The sequence below is a fragment of the Grampus griseus genome (genome assembly GCF_964374135.1).
Source record: "Grampus griseus genome assembly, chromosome: 12".
Lineage (NCBI taxonomy): Eukaryota > Metazoa > Chordata > Mammalia > Artiodactyla > Delphinidae > Grampus > Grampus griseus.
Genome location: NC_139006.1, coordinates 7067169 through 7084763, shown reverse-complemented (window position 1 = coordinate 7084763; position 17595 = coordinate 7067169). Strand labels below are relative to the sequence as shown.

Sequence of the window (17595 nt, the reverse complement as noted above, 5' to 3'; positions counted from 1 at the left end):
TTCGTTGCTGCGCACAGTCTTTCACTAGTTGCTGCGAGCGGGGGCTACTCTTCGTTGCAGTGCGTGGGATTCTCGTTGCGGTGGCTTCTCTTGTCGCAGAGCACGGGCTCTAGACACATGGGCTTCGGTAGTTGCAGCACTCAGGCTCAGTAGTTGCAGCACACAGGCCCTAGAGCGCGCAGGCTTCAGTAGTTGCAGTGTGGGCTCTAGGGCACACAGGCTTCAGTAGTTGTGGCTCATGGGCTCTAGAGCACAGGCTCAATAGTTGTGGCGCACGGGCTAAGTTGCTTCGCGGCATGTAGGATCTTTCCAGACTAGGTATCGAACCCCTGTCCCCTGCATTGGCAGGCGGATTTTTTTTTTTTTTAATTTATTTTCGGCTGCATTGGGTCTTTGTTGCTGCGCGCGGGCTTTCTCCATTTGTGGTGAGCGGGGGCTACTCCTTGCTGCGATGCATGGACTTCTCCTTGCGGTGGCTTCTCTTGTTTAGAGCTCGGGCTCTAGGCGCGTGGGCTTCAGTACTTGTGGCGCACGGGCTCTAGAGCACAGGCTCAGTAGTTGTGGCGCACAGGCTTAGTTGCTCCGCAGCATGTGGGATCTTCCCGGACCAGGGCTTAAACCCGTGTCCCCTGCATTCGTAGGTGGATTCTCAACCACTGCACCACCAGGGAAGCCCCTGTTTTATCTCTTTTTATATACACACATTGTATTTTTCCAAACCATTTGGAAATTACTTGCAGACATCATGACCTCTCACTCCTAATTTCAGCAGGTATCTCCTAAGAATGAGGCCCACAAAATTTAACATTAATGCAATACTATTATGAAATATGCCATCCAAATTCAAATTTTACCAATTGTGCCTATTACTTGAGAAATTTTTTTTGTTCCTGACCCCAGGATTCAATCAAACATCACGAATTGAATTTTGTTGTCGTGGTCACATGGTAGTCTACTTTAATCTCTAAAACTTCCCTAGTCTGTTTTTGTCTTTTCGGACATTGACATTTTTTGAGTCCTAGCCGGTTGTGTGGTAGAATATCCCGCTATTTGGATCTGTGTCTCGTCATGATTAGATTCGTGCTAAGATTTTTGGCAAGCATCCTGCATAAGTGATACTGTGTCCTAACTGCATCACATTAAAGGACTTATGTCCACTTGTCCTGTTATTGGTGCTGTTAAATTTGATCACTTGGTTAAAGCAGTTCTGCCATATTTCTCCATTGTAAAGGTACATTTTCCCCTGTATAATTAGTAAGTAATTTCCGTGGTGTTATTTTGAGACTATGGGAATATCCTTTTCCTCACCAGTTTTTCCCAGTAATTTTAGAATCCATTGATGGATAATTTCTGCCTAAACTAGTTGTTACTCTAGTAACTATAAGGTGAATTAATTCTGTATTTCAATTTTAAACATGTTTTTTGCTATTGTAGGATACCATATACCTTCTGGAAGGAATTTGCAAAAATGATCCAAAGTAAGTCCTGTTTTGTTTATCAGATAAGTTGTTAAATAATAGCAAAGTTAAAATTTACTTACTGATGTTAAATGACAAATGTCAATATTAAAACTTTTCTCAGACTATCCGAAGACTCAGTTTCTGTTTTAGTACTCAGATGTCTTACAGAAGCTTTGCCAGAAAACAGGTAACTACTTGTGTTTTGTTTTGTTTTTTTTATAATTTATTTATCTATTTTTGGCTGCACTGGGTTTTCGTTGCTGTGCGGGCGTTTTCTAGTTGCGGAGAGCGGGGGCTACTCTTCATTGAGGTGCGCGGGCTTCTCACTGCGGTGGCTTCTCTTGTGGAGCACGGGCTCTAGAGCACAGGCTCAGTAGTTGTGGCGCACGGGCTTAGTTGCTCCGTGGCATGTGGGATCTTCCTGGACCAGGGCTCGAACCTGTGTCCCCTGCATTGGCAGGCAGATTCTTGACCACTGCGCCACCAGGGAAGCCCTCTTGTGTTCTTCTAAGCCTTACTCCTTGATGAAAAGCTTGAATTCCCTGATTAATAAAAATTTTACTGAAATTTCTTTCAATTTATCAGATTGAGTCGGTTACTTCACAAACACAGATTTGCTGAAGCCGAGAGCTTTGCCATTCAGTTTGGACTAGATGTTGAGGTAATTATTCATGTATTCATTCATTCATTGAAAGCATTTCTTCATGTGCTAGAGGCTGTGGAAACAAATATGTAAGACATAATGGGAATTTAGTGTGATCAGGCCTATAATTAAGATACGACCAAAGTAAAGTAGGGATTCAAAGGAGATATTGACCCTTAAAGTAGGGTGGGAAGACTTCATGGAGGAGATGATTTTATGTCAGATCTTGAAAATGTTCCAGATAGTCCTGGGAGAGGAAGGGAATTCTAGGTGTTAAGACACATGAAGAAAGTGAGGGAGGCTTATGGTGCTTCCAGGAACTCCTAGTAATTAGATAGGACTAGGTTGTAGGTTATATGTACATAGAAGGGAAAGGAGATGGTGGGAAATGAGAGGGTCAGAGCCTGGAGGGCTTTTTATGTACTGCAAAGAATTTAGATCTTATTCTGCAGGTGATGGGGAGCTACTGAGATTTTTAAGCTGGAGAATGTCTTGATTAGGTTGTCATTTTGTAAACACGGGAAATTGTTTGGAAAAGGGTAAATCTAGAGATACAAAGACCAGTTGAAAAACTGACCCAATGCAGTGAGGTGGAGACACACAGGAGGGAAGGTCTGATGAGAGAGGTGTATAGGAGGTAGAAGCACTGGGGCTCAGCAATCAAACATAGTGGGGGGTACAAATGTCAGGAGCAGACTAGCAGGACTCTGGCTCAGCGTACTGCAAGTAAGTCCCTTACATATAAACGAGTTCCATTCCAAGAGCACATTCATAAATCCAGTTTGTTCAGAAGTCCAACAAAGTTAGCCTAAGTACCCAACTAACACAGTCAGCTACATAGTACTCTACTGTAATAGGTTTATAATACTTTTCACACAAATAATACATAAAAAACAAACACGCACAAGAAATAAAACATTTTTAATCTTACAGTACCGTACCTTGAAAAATACAGCAGTACAGTACAAGAGCTGGTGCTTCTTAGCAGTACCAGGTGCATCACCGCTGCTTTTACGCTTGCTTCTGGACATCCTGGGCTTGAAATAAAGGTACTGTACTACTGTACTCTATACAGTACTGTACAGTAAAGTACACAAAAGCACAACCACTTGTAGAGGATGCACGCATGTGACAATGTACACCAGACACGTGAACTAACTTACGTGATTGGACGTGTGAACGCACGTTCACGTGTTGGAAAGTTCGCAACTTGAAGATTCGTATGTAGGGGACTTACTGTAGTTGGAATGTGATGGCATTACTTAAAATGAGGAATATGTGTGGAAGAACAGGTTAGGGGTAAAATATGAAGGATTCTGCTTTATAAAAATTGCATGTAAGGGATCTTATAAAATGAGGCTGTCTGATAGGAAGTTGGAGAGTGATCTGAGCTGAATCTAGACATAGGTGACACCGGAGGAATGGCTCAGACCACTCAAGGAGAATGTGTGGAGTAAGAAGAGATCTGAGGATGAGCTACAGGGGCACCAGCACACGGGGGATAGAGAAAGAAGGGCTATAAACATATTTGGGAAGAAAACCACACAAATGTATGATTAAAGAAGCCAAGGGAGACTTCCCTGGCAGTCCAGTGGTTAGGACTCCTTGCTTTCACTGCTGAGGGCACGGGTTCAATCCCTGGTTGGGGAACTAAGATCCCACAAGGCGTGAGGTGTGACCAAAAAACAAACAAACAGTTTAGTGGGGAGTGATCAGCAGTTGCAAATACTACCAATAAAATCAGGTATAAAAACTGAAAGTTGTCTGTTGGATTTGGTGATTAGGAATTCATTGATATCCCTTGAAACGTCCTGGGAAGTAATGAAGGATGAAGCCTGATGGTAGTGAAGAACTAACATTTGCTAAGTGGGTGGTGGGTACCCATGTGTTTGTTGTTTTAAAAAGGTAGCATTTTATATTATGTAACAATCTAAATGGGAAAAGAATTTGAAAGAGAATAGGTACCTGTATATGCATAACTGAATCACTTTGCTATACACCTGAAGGTAACACAACATTGTTAATCAACTGTACTCCAATATAAAATAAAAAGTTTAAAGAAAGTAGCATTTTAAAACATGCAAAACAATTTTGTATATTTAGAAATGTATATGAGTAAAGCAGTATATGAATTAATGGGATAACAAGCACCAAAATCAGAATAATGGATACTTCTGGTTCAGGGAAGGAGGATGATTTATTTGGAAGAAGAGAAAGTAATATTAAACTATAATATAAATATTATAAATTATATTTACATTAAATATGTAAATTATTATGTTATTAAATATAAATATATTTATTATAAATTTATATAATATAAAATTATTTATTATAGATATTAATATAAACTATATTATTAAAATTGTTTAAAATTTAGGTGATAAGTACATGAGTATTTGTTATATTATTACCTTTTTGAATATCTGAAAGTTTCATAATAATTTTTAAAAAGAGCAAATGAAGCAATAAAATCAAAACCAGTGAAAGATGTTTTCAGGGAGTGGAGACACAGAACTAGAGAAACTGCTCTTTCGTATCACTTTTAGCTTTCGGAGCCAGAGAGCCCATGTTAAAGTTGGTATTTTGTTTATAAAAAAGGAACCTGAAATTTTGACTTTGTCTAACTCAAGCTGTTTCCAGCTGCTAAAGAACCTTTGATAGACTGGGAATTCCCTGGTGGCACAGTGGTTAAGAATCTGTGTGCCTCAGGGAGATCAGCTCGGTGCTTTGTGACCACTTGGAGGGGTGGGATAAGGGAGGGTGGGAGGGAGATGCAAGAGGGAGGGGATATGGGGATATATGTATATGTATGGCTGATTCACTTTGTTATAAAGCAGAAACTAACACACCATCGTGGAGCAATTATACTCCAATAAAGATGTTTAAAAAATAAATAAATAAAAATAAAATAAAATGGTATGCCTCACTAACCTGAGTTAAACTATATCAATTTAGCAAATCGCTTAGCAAAGAAGTAGTGAGAACCTTGAATAAATTAATTAATTAAATAAAATTTAGAAAAAAGAACCTTTGATAAACTTAGAAAAGTAGACGTGAAACATAATTGTGTGGTATTCTAAAAACCAGCTCCATTCACTTTTTTTAATATATCAGTATTAATTTCCTGTTTTTTTTAAAAAAATTATTTATTTATTTTTATTTTTGGCTGCATTGGGTCTTCGTTGCTGCTCACGGGCTTTCTCTAGTTGCGGTGAGCGGGGGCTACTCTTTGATGCGGTGCGTGGGCTTCTCATTGCGGTGGCTTCTCTTGTTGCGGAGCACGGGCTCTAGGCGCACGGGCTTCAGTAGTTGTGGCACGTGGGCTCAGTAGTTGTGGCTCATGGGCTGTAGAGCGCAGGCTCAGTAGTTGTGGCGCATGGACTTCGTTGCTCTGCGGCATGTGGGATCTTCCCCGGCCAGGGATCAAATCCATGTCCCCTGCATTGGCAAGCGGATTCTTAACCACTGCGCCACCAGGGAAGCCCTCCATTCACTTCTGAACAGCAAAATTTCAGACACATTACTTACCCTCTCTTGAGCTTCAGTTTTCTTGATTGTAAAATAGGCATCTTAGTATTTACCCCATAGGGTTTTGAGGAGGTGCAAATGCTTACTTAGGTTTTTATGAGAGTTAACAGATAATTCACATAAAGCTCTTAGTACGCTACTGGTCACATTTAGTGAGGACTCAGTAGAAATGGTTTCCATAACACTTTGTAATCTGGGTTACCTTTCTGTTACCTAAGTGTTACCTTCTTTAATGCTTATTCTTGAACCACATGAATATTCACATTTTTTATTTAGCATACAGTGTAAGATTTCATCCACAGGCATTATTTTGCTTCAAGTTTCTTGATGTTGCATGTTTATATTACAGCTTGTTTACAAAGTAAAATCAAATGATATATTGGAGAAACTAGCTTTGAGTTCTCTGAACACCAGTGAGCAGACTGAATGGCAAAAACTTGTAGATGAAGCTAAGGAAAATCTGCATAAAATCCAGGTATGTTTTCCCTATTGTATACTAGAATATCCAGATCGATGGATTGATCAGTATTACGTTGCCTTACCATGTCTGGCATTTATGAAACAGGACGATGGATTTGTGGTGAATTACTGCTTGGAGGCTCAATGGATAACCTATGAAACAACCCAGGAAATGCTAAATTATGCCAAAACCAGGGTAAGTCTTTCTGACCTTTGTGCATGTTAGTTTGTCTTATGCAAAAGAAGTATTTTGCAAAAAACTGAATGATTTTTCCCATAGGCCTTTTTTAAAGTGCTTTTTTTTTTTGCTCTTCCAAATGATGCCATTTTTGCTATAGGTTGTTCCCCTCACTCACCTGTAAATGAATACCATTGCTAGTTATATTCCTTAAAATCAAGGTGTAACAGATGGGCAAAATGTGAGCTGTTTTCATAAAATGCATTATTTTTAAGATATGTAACTTCTTTATTGTTCATTGTTCATCTCAGAGTTGAGTGCAATTTAATTTTTAAAGATGATTTTTTCCTTTAATTCACAGGAAATCCATCTTCTTTCATGAAAAACCTAGTATAGCTGATATTCTAACCGTGTTTCTTATTCATCTTAGCTTTTGAAGAAAGAAGATAAAGCTGTTCCTATCTATTCTGATGGCTTAAAAGAGGTAATTACATTGGATTTATAGGTCAATTTGGGAGTGAATATACTGTTACAATATACTTTTGAATTCAAGATAGGTCTGTATTTTTTCAAGAGCAAGTTATTTTAATACATTTTTTCCTTATTGCAAAATGGGAATAATAGTAGGACTTATGGGTTATTTTGAGGTCAAATGAAATATTTCCTATAAATCATTTTGCGTAGTGCCTGCTATTTCAAATAATTGTAAACTGATGATAGCTATGATGGTGCCAAAAATATATGTGTGTGCACATGTACATACAGATCTTCCTCAGCTTATGATGGGCTTACATCCTGACCAACCCATTGTTAAGTTGAAAATACCGCAAGTCAAAAATTCACTCAAGGGCTTCCCTGGTGGCGCAGTGGTTGAGAGTCCGCCTGCCGATGCAGGGGACACGGGTTCGTGCCCCAGTCCGGGAAGATCCCACATGCCGCGGAGCGGCTGGGCCCGTGAGCCATGGCCACTGAGCCTGCGCGTCCGGAGCCTGTGCTCCGCAACGGGAGAGGCCACAGCAGTGAGAGGCCTGCGTACCGCAAAAAAAAAAAAAAAAAAAAAAAAAAATTCACTCAAGGTGGGGTGGTGGTGGTGGGATGAATTGGGAGACTGGGATTGACATGTATACACTAATATGTATAAACTAGATAACTAATAAGAACCTGCTGTATAAAAAATAAATTTAAAAAATAAAATAAAAAAAATAAGCTACAAGGATATATTGTACAACACAGGGAATATAGCCAATATCTTATATAGCCATAATTGGAGTATAACCTCTAAAAATTGCTGAATCACTATATTGTACATCAACTATACATCAATAAAAAATGTTTTAAAAAGAAAAATGCACTTAATACACCTAACCTACTGAACATGATAGCTTGGCCTCACCTACTTTAAATGTGCTCAGAGCACTTATATTAGCCTAGAGTTGGGCAAAGTCATCTGACTCAAAGCCTGTTTTATAATAAACTGTCAAATAGCTCATGTAATGTATTGAATACTGTACTGAAAGTGAAAAAACAAAATGGTTGTAAGTATATCGGTTGTTTGTGATTATGTAGCTGACTGGGAGCTGCGGCTCCTTGCTGCCGCCAGCATCACAAGGGAGAATCATCCTATATATTATTGCTAACCCAGGAAAAGATCAAAATTCTAAGTATGGTTTCTACTGAATGTGTTTTGCCTTTCCACCATCATAAAGTCGAAAAATCTTAAGTTGAACCGTTGCATGTCAGGGACCATCTATATGTTTTTTAACTCTTATCTCAAAGTAAATGTTTAGTATAATCCAGCTAGGTTTTACCATAAGGACATATTTATAAATTAGTGGGAAAACTAATTGATTTCGAAAGGCACCTACAATTAATGTACAAATACCTTCCTCTTCTTTGCAGGTTTATTGCATTGAGTGTGATTGGAAATATTTCCGTTATTTCAAGTTTTTTTGTTTTGTGCTAAGTAAAGGCAGTCATATTTATGGGAATTGACTTGTCATATGGGATAAAATGAGAATATGTACAAGACTTCTGAAACAGAAAGCCTAATTTTTGGTGTTTTTTATTTTAATGTTATTGCACACAACATTCAGACTGTCAAGTTATTTCTTTTTAGGTACTAAGGGCTCATGCAAAGTTGACTACTTTTTATGGAGCATTTGGACCAGAAAAATTCAGGTATGTGCATTCCCCATTTTGAATTCTGGATTATGAATTAGATTTAAGTTTGGAATGTTATAAAAGATATAGCATTGCTTTGAGTGAATTTATGTTTCTGGGGGGTTCAGTGATGGACAATGTTATCTTTCCTGCTAAGCTTTAGGCACTTCCTACATCATCCATTGGAACTGATACATTTGGAAGGCAGATTTAAATAAACATACGTTTTGCCCTAACAATCCACTTCTGGAAATTAATCCTATTAGATATACTAACATGTGCACCAAGAATATTGTTATTGACAAATATGAAATCTAGTTACCTTAAAGCTAAGACAAATTTATTTATCATGATAAACTAACAATGAAGGAAGCTTTATTTTTTCTCCTTATAGCTATTCAGTTATCCTGATACTATCATTAAACATTCTATCTTTTCACTGCTCATTGAAATGTTACCTTAATCACATGTTAAAATTCTCACGTGTATTTAAGTTTCTGCAATATAATTGTATTCGCTTGATCTCATCTCTCTATTCATTCACCAGTATCAAATAGTTTTAATTAATGTAGCTTTAAAGTGTCCTATTAACTGGTAGACTAGTTCTACTATACTTTTCTTATTTTTCAGAATTTGGGCAGCTACTCTTTTCTGTATGACACTTGGAGTCAGAATCAGCTTATCCAGTTTTTAAAAAATCTTATTTATATTGGATTTTTTATTATTTATTTTTATTGGGAATGTGCTGAACCTAAAATCAGTTTGGGGAGAATCAGTCTCTTTACAATATCAAGTCTTCATATCACTATTTAAGGGCAGTATGTGTCTTCCTACTCATTCTATCCTTTTTTTTATATTCCTGAGTGGTATCTACTCAGTTGTCTTCATATAGATTTTTTACATTTTTTTGTTAATTTTGTCTTTCTTGCTACTTTTATAAATGGGACTTTTCTCCATTGTATTTTCAAAAGGATATAGAAGCTATTGATTTTTTAAAATTACTTTTAAACCAGCTACCTTATTGAATTCCTTTTTCACTTGTAGTAATATTTCAATTGGTCTTGTTTTTTCCAAGTATATAATTATATATGCAAATAATTATAATTTTGCTTCATTTTTTTCCTCATTTTTTTTTCCTTGCCTAATTTCATTGACTGGTACTTGTAGAACGTTTTTGTTTTGGTTTTTTTTGATGTAGACCTTTTTTTTTTAAGTCTTTATTGAATTTGTTACAATATTGCTTCTGTTTTATGTTTTGGTTTTTTGCCCATGAGGCATGTGGGATCTTAGCTCCCAGACCAGGGATCGAACCCACACCCCATGCATTGGAAGGTGAAGTCTTAACCACTGGACCGCCAGGGAAGTCCCATGTAGAACATTATTAAATAATGGTGGTAAATAGACATCTTTCTCTTGTTCCTGATATTAGTGAAAATGCTTATTTTATCATTTAAGCATGATACAGGCTTATAGGGTTTTGTCTTTTTATCATTTTAAGGAAGTATTCATCATCTATTTCTGAGCTTTAACTAGGACTGGGTAGTCACTATAGCTTTGTTGGTTATAGCAAAAGACTGGAAGTAACCCTAATGTTCAACTGTGGGTGTCTAGTTAAATTATAGTAAATCCATGCCATGGAATAATATGTAGTCCTTAAAAAGAATAATATCTATATGTGCTCATTGGTACAAGCTGCCAAGATAATATAAAATGAATTTTTTTAAGTACAAATAGTATACATAAAAAATTCTCATTCATTTTAAAGTTAAAAATGGTTGCTTGTATATGTAATGATTATCTCAGGAAGGACCTACAAGGAGAGCTGTAACTTCTGGGGAAGATACAGGAGTTCTATAGGTCTGGAATAAGAAGGAAACTTACTTTTCACTGTATAATCTTTTGATTCTTTTTTTAACTCTGAGGAAAAAAAACCTAATTAAAATGCATAATGATATCTACTTGTAACATATAACCTTAATATATATTTTTTGAGTACTAACTTCTTTCCTCTCTTTGCCTTTGCAGGGGTAGTTCTTGGATTGAATTTCTGAATAATGAAGATGACCTTAAGGATATTTTTTTACAGCTAAGAGAAGGAAACCTTGTTTGTGCACAGTACCTTTGGCTGAGACATCGGGTAATTTGTTTTGCATTTTTTTCTTAATGGCTTTATAGCTCCTGTGAGAGGTGATTGAATCAGTGTTGGAAACTAATAGGGTGGCAGGAGTGACTGGGCAATGGTGTGTTTTCAGACGGTTTGATAAAATATGACCTGTCCCAGAGAAAACTATCCTCTGATGATATTAACTTAGAGGAAATATTATACATAAAATACAAACTTATGTTATCTCATCATTCAGAGTCTAGTTAGCTCCTAAACTTAGGTCAAGAGGTAACATTTTATTAAGTGGTTTATTGATGGGCTTTCTTAGGTAGGAATGGTGGAGAGGGTGGTCCTGTTGCAGCTCAGATTGTGGAAAAGGATTGCCATTATAATTGCTGCTCCGGATCTCCTTAATGTTGATATAGAATGTTAGGTCCAAAGCTCAGTATCTGGGTGTGATGCTATTAAAGACACATGCTTGTTAGGGTTTGTACTGTCACCTCCAGTTAAGTTTTCCTTAGAATGCCATCTCTGCCTGTTCCTCTGCCTCTAATTTATTAGCTAGTACTCACTGCCATGAGGTTTCATGGAATTTGTGGCTACCAACTTGAATCATTTGCACAGAGTAAATCACCTTTAAGGGTCGTTACATCAGTAAAAATTTTTTTTAATAAATTTATTTTATTTTTATTTATTTATTATTTTTGGCTATGTTGGGTCTTCGTCACTGCACACAGGCTTTCTCTAGTTGCGGCGAGCCGGGGCTACTCTTCGTCGCGGTGCACGGGCTTCTCTTGTTGCAGAGCACGGGCTCTGGAGCGCACGGGCTTCAGTAGATGTGGTGCGTAGGCTCAGTGGTTCGTGGGCTCTAGAGTGCAGGCTCAGTAGTTGTGGCACACGGGCTTAGTTGCTCCAAGGCACGTGGGATCTTCCCGGACCAGGGCTCGAACCCCTGTCTCCTGCATTGGCAGGCGGATTCTTAACCACTGCACCACCAGGGAAACACAGTAAAATATTTCTTGAAATGACTTTCTAATAGGTCTTTACCTCTTGGGAGGCTATCGGTTTAAATTTGTTGGATAAATCTTAGTTTCTCACTCTGTACGATTTAGGCAAACTTTGAAAGCAGATTTGATGTGAAAATGCTTGAGAACTTGCTCAACTCAGTTTCTACACCAGTCTCTTTGCAAAAGCTTTGTCCATGGCTTAAAAATGATGTGATCCCATTTGTGAGAAGGACTGTACCTGAAGGACAGGTAAGTTGCCTTCAGTGTTTTCACTCTTGATGATTCTATTTTTTACATTATATTGTTGAAGATTAAGTCGTGCTAACACCAGTTAGTTCATTTTAGTGTCTCTTGAAAGACTACGATGGAGGTTTTAAATAATTTCAGTGATTATTTATTCATATCAATACTTTTTATGATATATCTATTTCAGAAAGTTCTTGCAAAATGGTTGGAACAAGCAGCCAGGAACCTTGAACTAACTGATAAGGTAATACCAGTATAATTAGCACTGAAAAGGCATTTCCAGTACTCCCCATGGCATAAAACATTATTTTTAATGGTCTCTAATATTTTTTTAAAGGCAAACTGGCCAGAAAATGGGCTTCAACTGGCAGAGGTATTTTTTACAGCAGAAAAACCAGATGAGTTAGGATTGGCGTCCTCTTGGCATTGGAGTTCCTTGGTATGATATGAAAAACAAATTTTTAGTAATAAAACATTTAATTTATATTGAAGGGTTTGTCTATGTGTATTTAGACACATATTCACTTCTTAAATATTCTTTCTGTATGTTCTTCTGTTGTGTACTTTTAAAATCCACAAAAAGGAAAATTAGGTTTTTTTCTTCCTTACGTTTCTGTTACAACTTGAACCTGTCTTAATGCACTGTTTTTCTCTATTGAGCCAACCAAAAGGGAAACAATATATAAACATACTCCTAAGTAGTCTAATTGGGATTTTATGCATTAGTAACATTTCACAGTCCTTTAAAAGGGCAAAACTTAATAACATATTAAGATTAGTTTTCAAAGGCTGTATCAATCAGGTTTACTTCTTTTATTTAAAGTAGTAAACTACTTCTAGTTTTGATTGCATTTCTTTGGCATTCCAATAGTCATAATGGCTTAAGTACCAAAGAATTTTTTAAAAGATCAAATTGAAAAAAATCTGGGACTTTCTGACTGACTGAATAAAATAGCAATGCTAGAAAGAGAACTGAGATCAGGAATATTGATGTTACATATGATGTTAATTTGAGGTTAATGAACTGAATTTATTATTTGGCTTCTAAATTTCTTAAGTTCATTTATTTTTCCCTTCATATTTCTAAAAACAGAAAGCATTCATTATATTGAAAAAAATGCATTCTTATATTTTGAAAAAGTTTGTTGGGGTACCATAATTTAGTTTATAAACTAACATATTGAGACATCTCAGTATAACCTCAACTCTGAAGTTTAAAGTACTTAAGGACTGGAAGGTATGACCTTTTGTAACATCATACATACATTATGAAATTACATTTATTCCTTAAGTTTCTGGAGCCAAAAAATAAATAATAAATTTCCTCCTACTTTCTGATATAGCAGATTCTTGTTATTAATTATACTTACTGATTATGTGCTGTTAAGAATAAGATGGGGGAGGGCTTCCCTGGTGGCGCAGTGGTTGAGCGTCCGCCTGCCGATGCAGGGGACACGGGTTCGTGCCCCGATCCGGGAAGATCCCACATGCCGCGGAGCGGCTGGGCCCGTGAGCCATGGCCGCTGAGCCTGCGCGTCCGGAGCCTGTGCTCCGCAACGGGAGAGGCCACAACAGTGAGAGGCCCACATACCGCAAAAAAAAAAAAAAAAAAAAGAATAAGATGGGGGGCTTCCCTGGTGGCGCAGTGGTTGAGAGTCTGCCTGCCGATGCAGGGGACACGGGTTCATGCCCCGGTCTGGGAAGATCCCACATGCCGCGGAGCGGCTGGGCCCGTGCGCCATGGCCGCTGAGCCTGCGCGTCCGGAGCCTGTGCTCCGCAACGGGAGAGGCCACAACAGTGAGAGGCCCGCGTACCGCAAAAAAAAAAAAAAAAAAAAAAAAAGAATAAGATGGGAATTTTTTCTGTAAGTTTCAAGCAGTATATTGATGTTATATAATCAATACATGTTATAATGTACAATGTATATTGATCATTTTATATGTTTTTCCACAGAAGAGCTTTTCCTCTTGCTATAAAACACTACTTTGTCTTTTCCCTAATTGCCTTTTATCAATTGAAAATTCTGTTCCTTGTATAACTTTAGGAAATGTCATCACTTTGTATCTGGTCATGATCTATATGGATGGAACACTGAGGATTATCTAAATGATGTTTGTGTACCTAAGTATATTGGGGTTCTGAAAAAATATTACACTAATATTAATTTGTACTAGTTAATTTTGCTTAAACGTCTACAAAACTTAAAGGCATAAGTTGCAGTTTCCTCTTATTTGTATTTCCCTCTCACACTTTTATTTCATATCCTTAACAACTTCAACACTTTTGTTTTATAAGGATCATCAAAACACGGAGGAAGTTTGTCAGTTAAGGACTTTGGTAAATAACCTACGAGAGTTAATCACACTGCATAGGAAATACAACTGCAAATTGGCCCTCTCTGATTTTGAGAAGGTAGACGTCTAGATTTATCAGAATTATTACTATTTTATCATAGCCAGCACAGCTAGAGTTTGCATTTATGCCGTCTTTATTTCAACATCCAGGAGGATACAACCACCATTGTATTCCGAATGTTTGATAAAGTACTGGCCCCCGAGCTTATCCCTTCCGTCTTCGAGAAGTTTATAAGAGTTTACGTGAGGGAACATGACTTACAGGAGGAGGAACTTCTCCTTCTGTACATAGAGGTAACTTCTTCTTTAGCTCTAATCTTTTTTTCTGGATCTGTGCAGTGCATCATTGTATTAAATGTTTAACTCTTTACGGAATGTCATGCTTTACCATCAGGATTGACGCAGCATATTGTATTGGTTAAGAATGTGGGTTAACTCTGCTACTAACTGACTGGTCGCCTTGAGCACAGTGAGATAATGTTAGGACTTTCTCCAAATGGTTGTTGTGAAATAATAGGAGCGTGAACAAAGTTTTCTGTACCATGTAAATAAAACTGAAGGCCAAGGTTTTGGTAATTTTGCACTTGTTGACCATTGTTCAGCATTCATGGCTAAGTAGAAGTTTTTGGTTTTTTACGCATCCATAAAAGCTATTTATCTTTGTTTATATATGTGTGTGGGGATGTTTTAGTGAGAGTCTTAAATTTAAAAAAATATTTATCCCATTTTAGGATTTATTGAAGAGATGTAGCTCAAAGTTCACCTCACTCTTCGATACAGCATGGGAAGCAAAAGCTATAGCAGTAATAGGATGTTTATCTGACACAGATGTAAGTAAATAGTGATCATATAGATTTTCCTTTTGAGCATTGCATCCTTTCTTGAAACTTTTCTTCTGGTCACAAAAGCAATATATATTTGTTAGGGAGAATTTGTGTAATAGGAAAAAGAATAAAAAGGAAATAAAAACCACTCAATCCTTTTTTCTTATGAAAATAAAAAGTCTTCTCATTCCCACCCCCAGAAAAACCCACATGGACAGTTGGATGCATATATTTTCAGGCATTTCTATGGTCTTACAAACATAGAGACATTTTAAAATATGTTTATCATATGCCTTTATTTTGACTTCACACTGTTATTAGTCACCATTATAAAATGTGAGTAAAACCATGGAGAATATTTTTAAACACAGAGTCTATAGAAAGTTAATAGAGCTATATGATTTAACTTTCAGCAGAGAAAATACTCTTCTGAATTTTTCTAAATAATAAAATTGCCCTTTATGTGTGAATATTGGAAGACATATGCTTTTGCAGTCAGAAGATGAAATGTTCTCAAGCTTCTATCCAATAGATGCAAGATCCCTGCTGTAGATCAGGCTGTGTCATTAATTTGCATGAAAAGTAAATCCGAGGGCTCTTCACTGTCAGTGTGTGTGTCTTTATAGCTCATATTTGATGCTGTGCTCAAGATAATGTATGCAGCAGTGGTGCCCTGGAGTGCAGCTGTGGAGCAGCTGGTGAAACAGCACTTGGAGATGGACCATCCCAAGTAAGATTACAGTGTACCGAACAGCTTTTTTGGTGTTAGATAGACTTCATGTTTTGAGTTGAAATTCATATATGTTTTTCTATCCTTTACTGTGTCCCTTAGTATTTCATAAAAAAAGACAGTCTATGTTAATATCAATAAATTTACTTTTAGAGTCAAGTTATTACAGGAAAGTTACAAACTAATGGAGATGAAGAAACTTTTACGAGGCTATGGAATAAGGGAGGTGAATCTCTTAAGCAAGGAAATAATGGTAAGTACAATAATTGAATCTTTTAACGCCTTTGCTCCACTTCCAGAGCAACATGGGAAATTTAACCAGATTTTATATTCTTTAAGATTAATAGAGCTAGGTTCTTCACCGCTTCCCTTTTGTTAGATAGAATGTTAAGAGAGTGTTTGATTGGTTGTTAGAGTAGTAAAGACAACAGACAGTAAATTAAGAAGCTGAAGGAATATATTATACCATCATGTTACACGCCTTAAATATATGTAATTTTTATTTGTCAATTAAACCTCAGTAAAGCTAAGGGGAAAAAAAGAAGGGTGAAAGGACTGTCATTAAATTCAGAATGCAAATCATGTTTTAATTTTTCATACAGTTTAGAGTTTGCTGCATTGTTTTAATTATATGAACAAATGATTTCTGGGCTCTCTGTGAGATTTCATAACAAAGAAATGTGTATTGTCTCTTATTTCAGAGGGTGGTAAGATACATTCTCAAACAAGATGTCCCATCTTCTTTAGAAGATGCTTTAACGGTGGCCGAAGCATATATGTTGCCTAAAGACGAAATCTACAGTCTAAGGATTATTGACCTGATTGATAGAGAAAAGGTGTGGAAGTTTTATATCGTACTTTTATATGGTTGGTTTGCTTTGAGTTTTTAAAGATTTAACTATCAAATTATCCAAACAGACAAGCACAAAATAAAGTTATACCAACATTAGACGTTAGATTGGCCTATATGTATAGTTTTGTTTTAAGTATTTTGTGAATACCTAATGAGCTTTCTTAGTCTTTGGTAGTTAACAAAACTCAGACTCATGTTTTACATATGTGTAGGACCCTTTGTTTCCAGAATAGGAGGTGGGTTTTATTTTTGTGTTTTTAAGTGTCTTTATTTTTATATAATTCTAAAACTATAGGCGTACCTAAGAATTACAAAATACAAAGGGGAGTGTTTTAATTTACTTTTTCTGTTTGCTGTCATCCAAAACAGAATTTTCAGATTTTTAAACCATGGAACCATAATGTCTTTTTCAAAATGATGTCTTTTCATCTTTAAATAGAAAAGTAAGAGGTAAAGCCAAATCATCTTTTGCAGGTAGCAGCTGTTTTTTCTTCCTTTCAAACTCTGTTTACAGGGTGAAGACTGTATCCTTCTGTTGAGGTCTTTGCCTCCTGCTGAAGCTCAGAAAACTGCAGGAAGAGTAATCATATGGGCACGGCTGGCATTACAGGAAGAACCAGATAATTCTAATGAGGTGAGATTTTCACTAAATAAAATGCAGATAAATCCAATTTTTATGGATATTTATCAACAGGATAGAAAAGACAGACTTACAAATATGAGTATTTGCTCTTCTCACTGCTAGAATGGCCTAATTTTTTTTTATTTTTTTTATTTTTCGGTACATGGGCCTCTCACTGTTGTGGCCTCTCCCGTTGCGGAGCACAGGCTCCGGACGCGCAGGCGCAGCGGCCATGGCTCACGGGCCCAGCCGCTCCACGGCATGTGGGATCTTCCCAAACCGCGCACGAACCCGTGTCCCCTGCATCTGCAGGCGGACTCTCAACCACTGCGCCACCAGGGAAGCCCATAGAATGGCCTAATATTAAAATTCCCATTTACTATATAGAAAATTTACCATATAGAAAAACAAACAAATACAGCT

General features: G+C 37.1%; 1 protein-coding gene across 1 annotated transcript in view; it reads left to right on the top strand.

Annotated features, from left to right (window-relative positions):
* The window catches only part of KNTC1 (kinetochore associated 1), a gene marked incomplete at its 3' end in the record, with an annotated part of 69350 nt that overhangs the window by 15287 nt on the left and 36468 nt on the right, over window positions 1–17595 (top strand). The window contains exons 14-31 of the mRNA XM_082667502.1: window positions 1435–1478; window positions 1582–1647; window positions 2046–2121; window positions 5984–6109; window positions 6200–6289; window positions 6702–6755; window positions 8388–8449; window positions 10457–10568; window positions 11648–11791; window positions 11976–12032; window positions 12126–12227; window positions 14085–14201; window positions 14294–14437; window positions 14875–14973; window positions 15594–15697; window positions 15851–15950; window positions 16399–16533; window positions 17065–17184. Of these exons, the coding sequence (XP_082523628.1) occupies window positions 1435–1478; window positions 1582–1647; window positions 2046–2121; window positions 5984–6109; window positions 6200–6289; window positions 6702–6755; window positions 8388–8449; window positions 10457–10568; window positions 11648–11791; window positions 11976–12032; window positions 12126–12227; window positions 14085–14201; window positions 14294–14437; window positions 14875–14973; window positions 15594–15697; window positions 15851–15950; window positions 16399–16533; window positions 17065–17184 (1752 nt within the window). The remainder of the gene's footprint in view (window positions 1–1434; window positions 1479–1581; window positions 1648–2045; window positions 2122–5983; window positions 6110–6199; window positions 6290–6701; window positions 6756–8387; window positions 8450–10456; window positions 10569–11647; window positions 11792–11975; window positions 12033–12125; window positions 12228–14084; window positions 14202–14293; window positions 14438–14874; window positions 14974–15593; window positions 15698–15850; window positions 15951–16398; window positions 16534–17064; window positions 17185–17595) is intronic.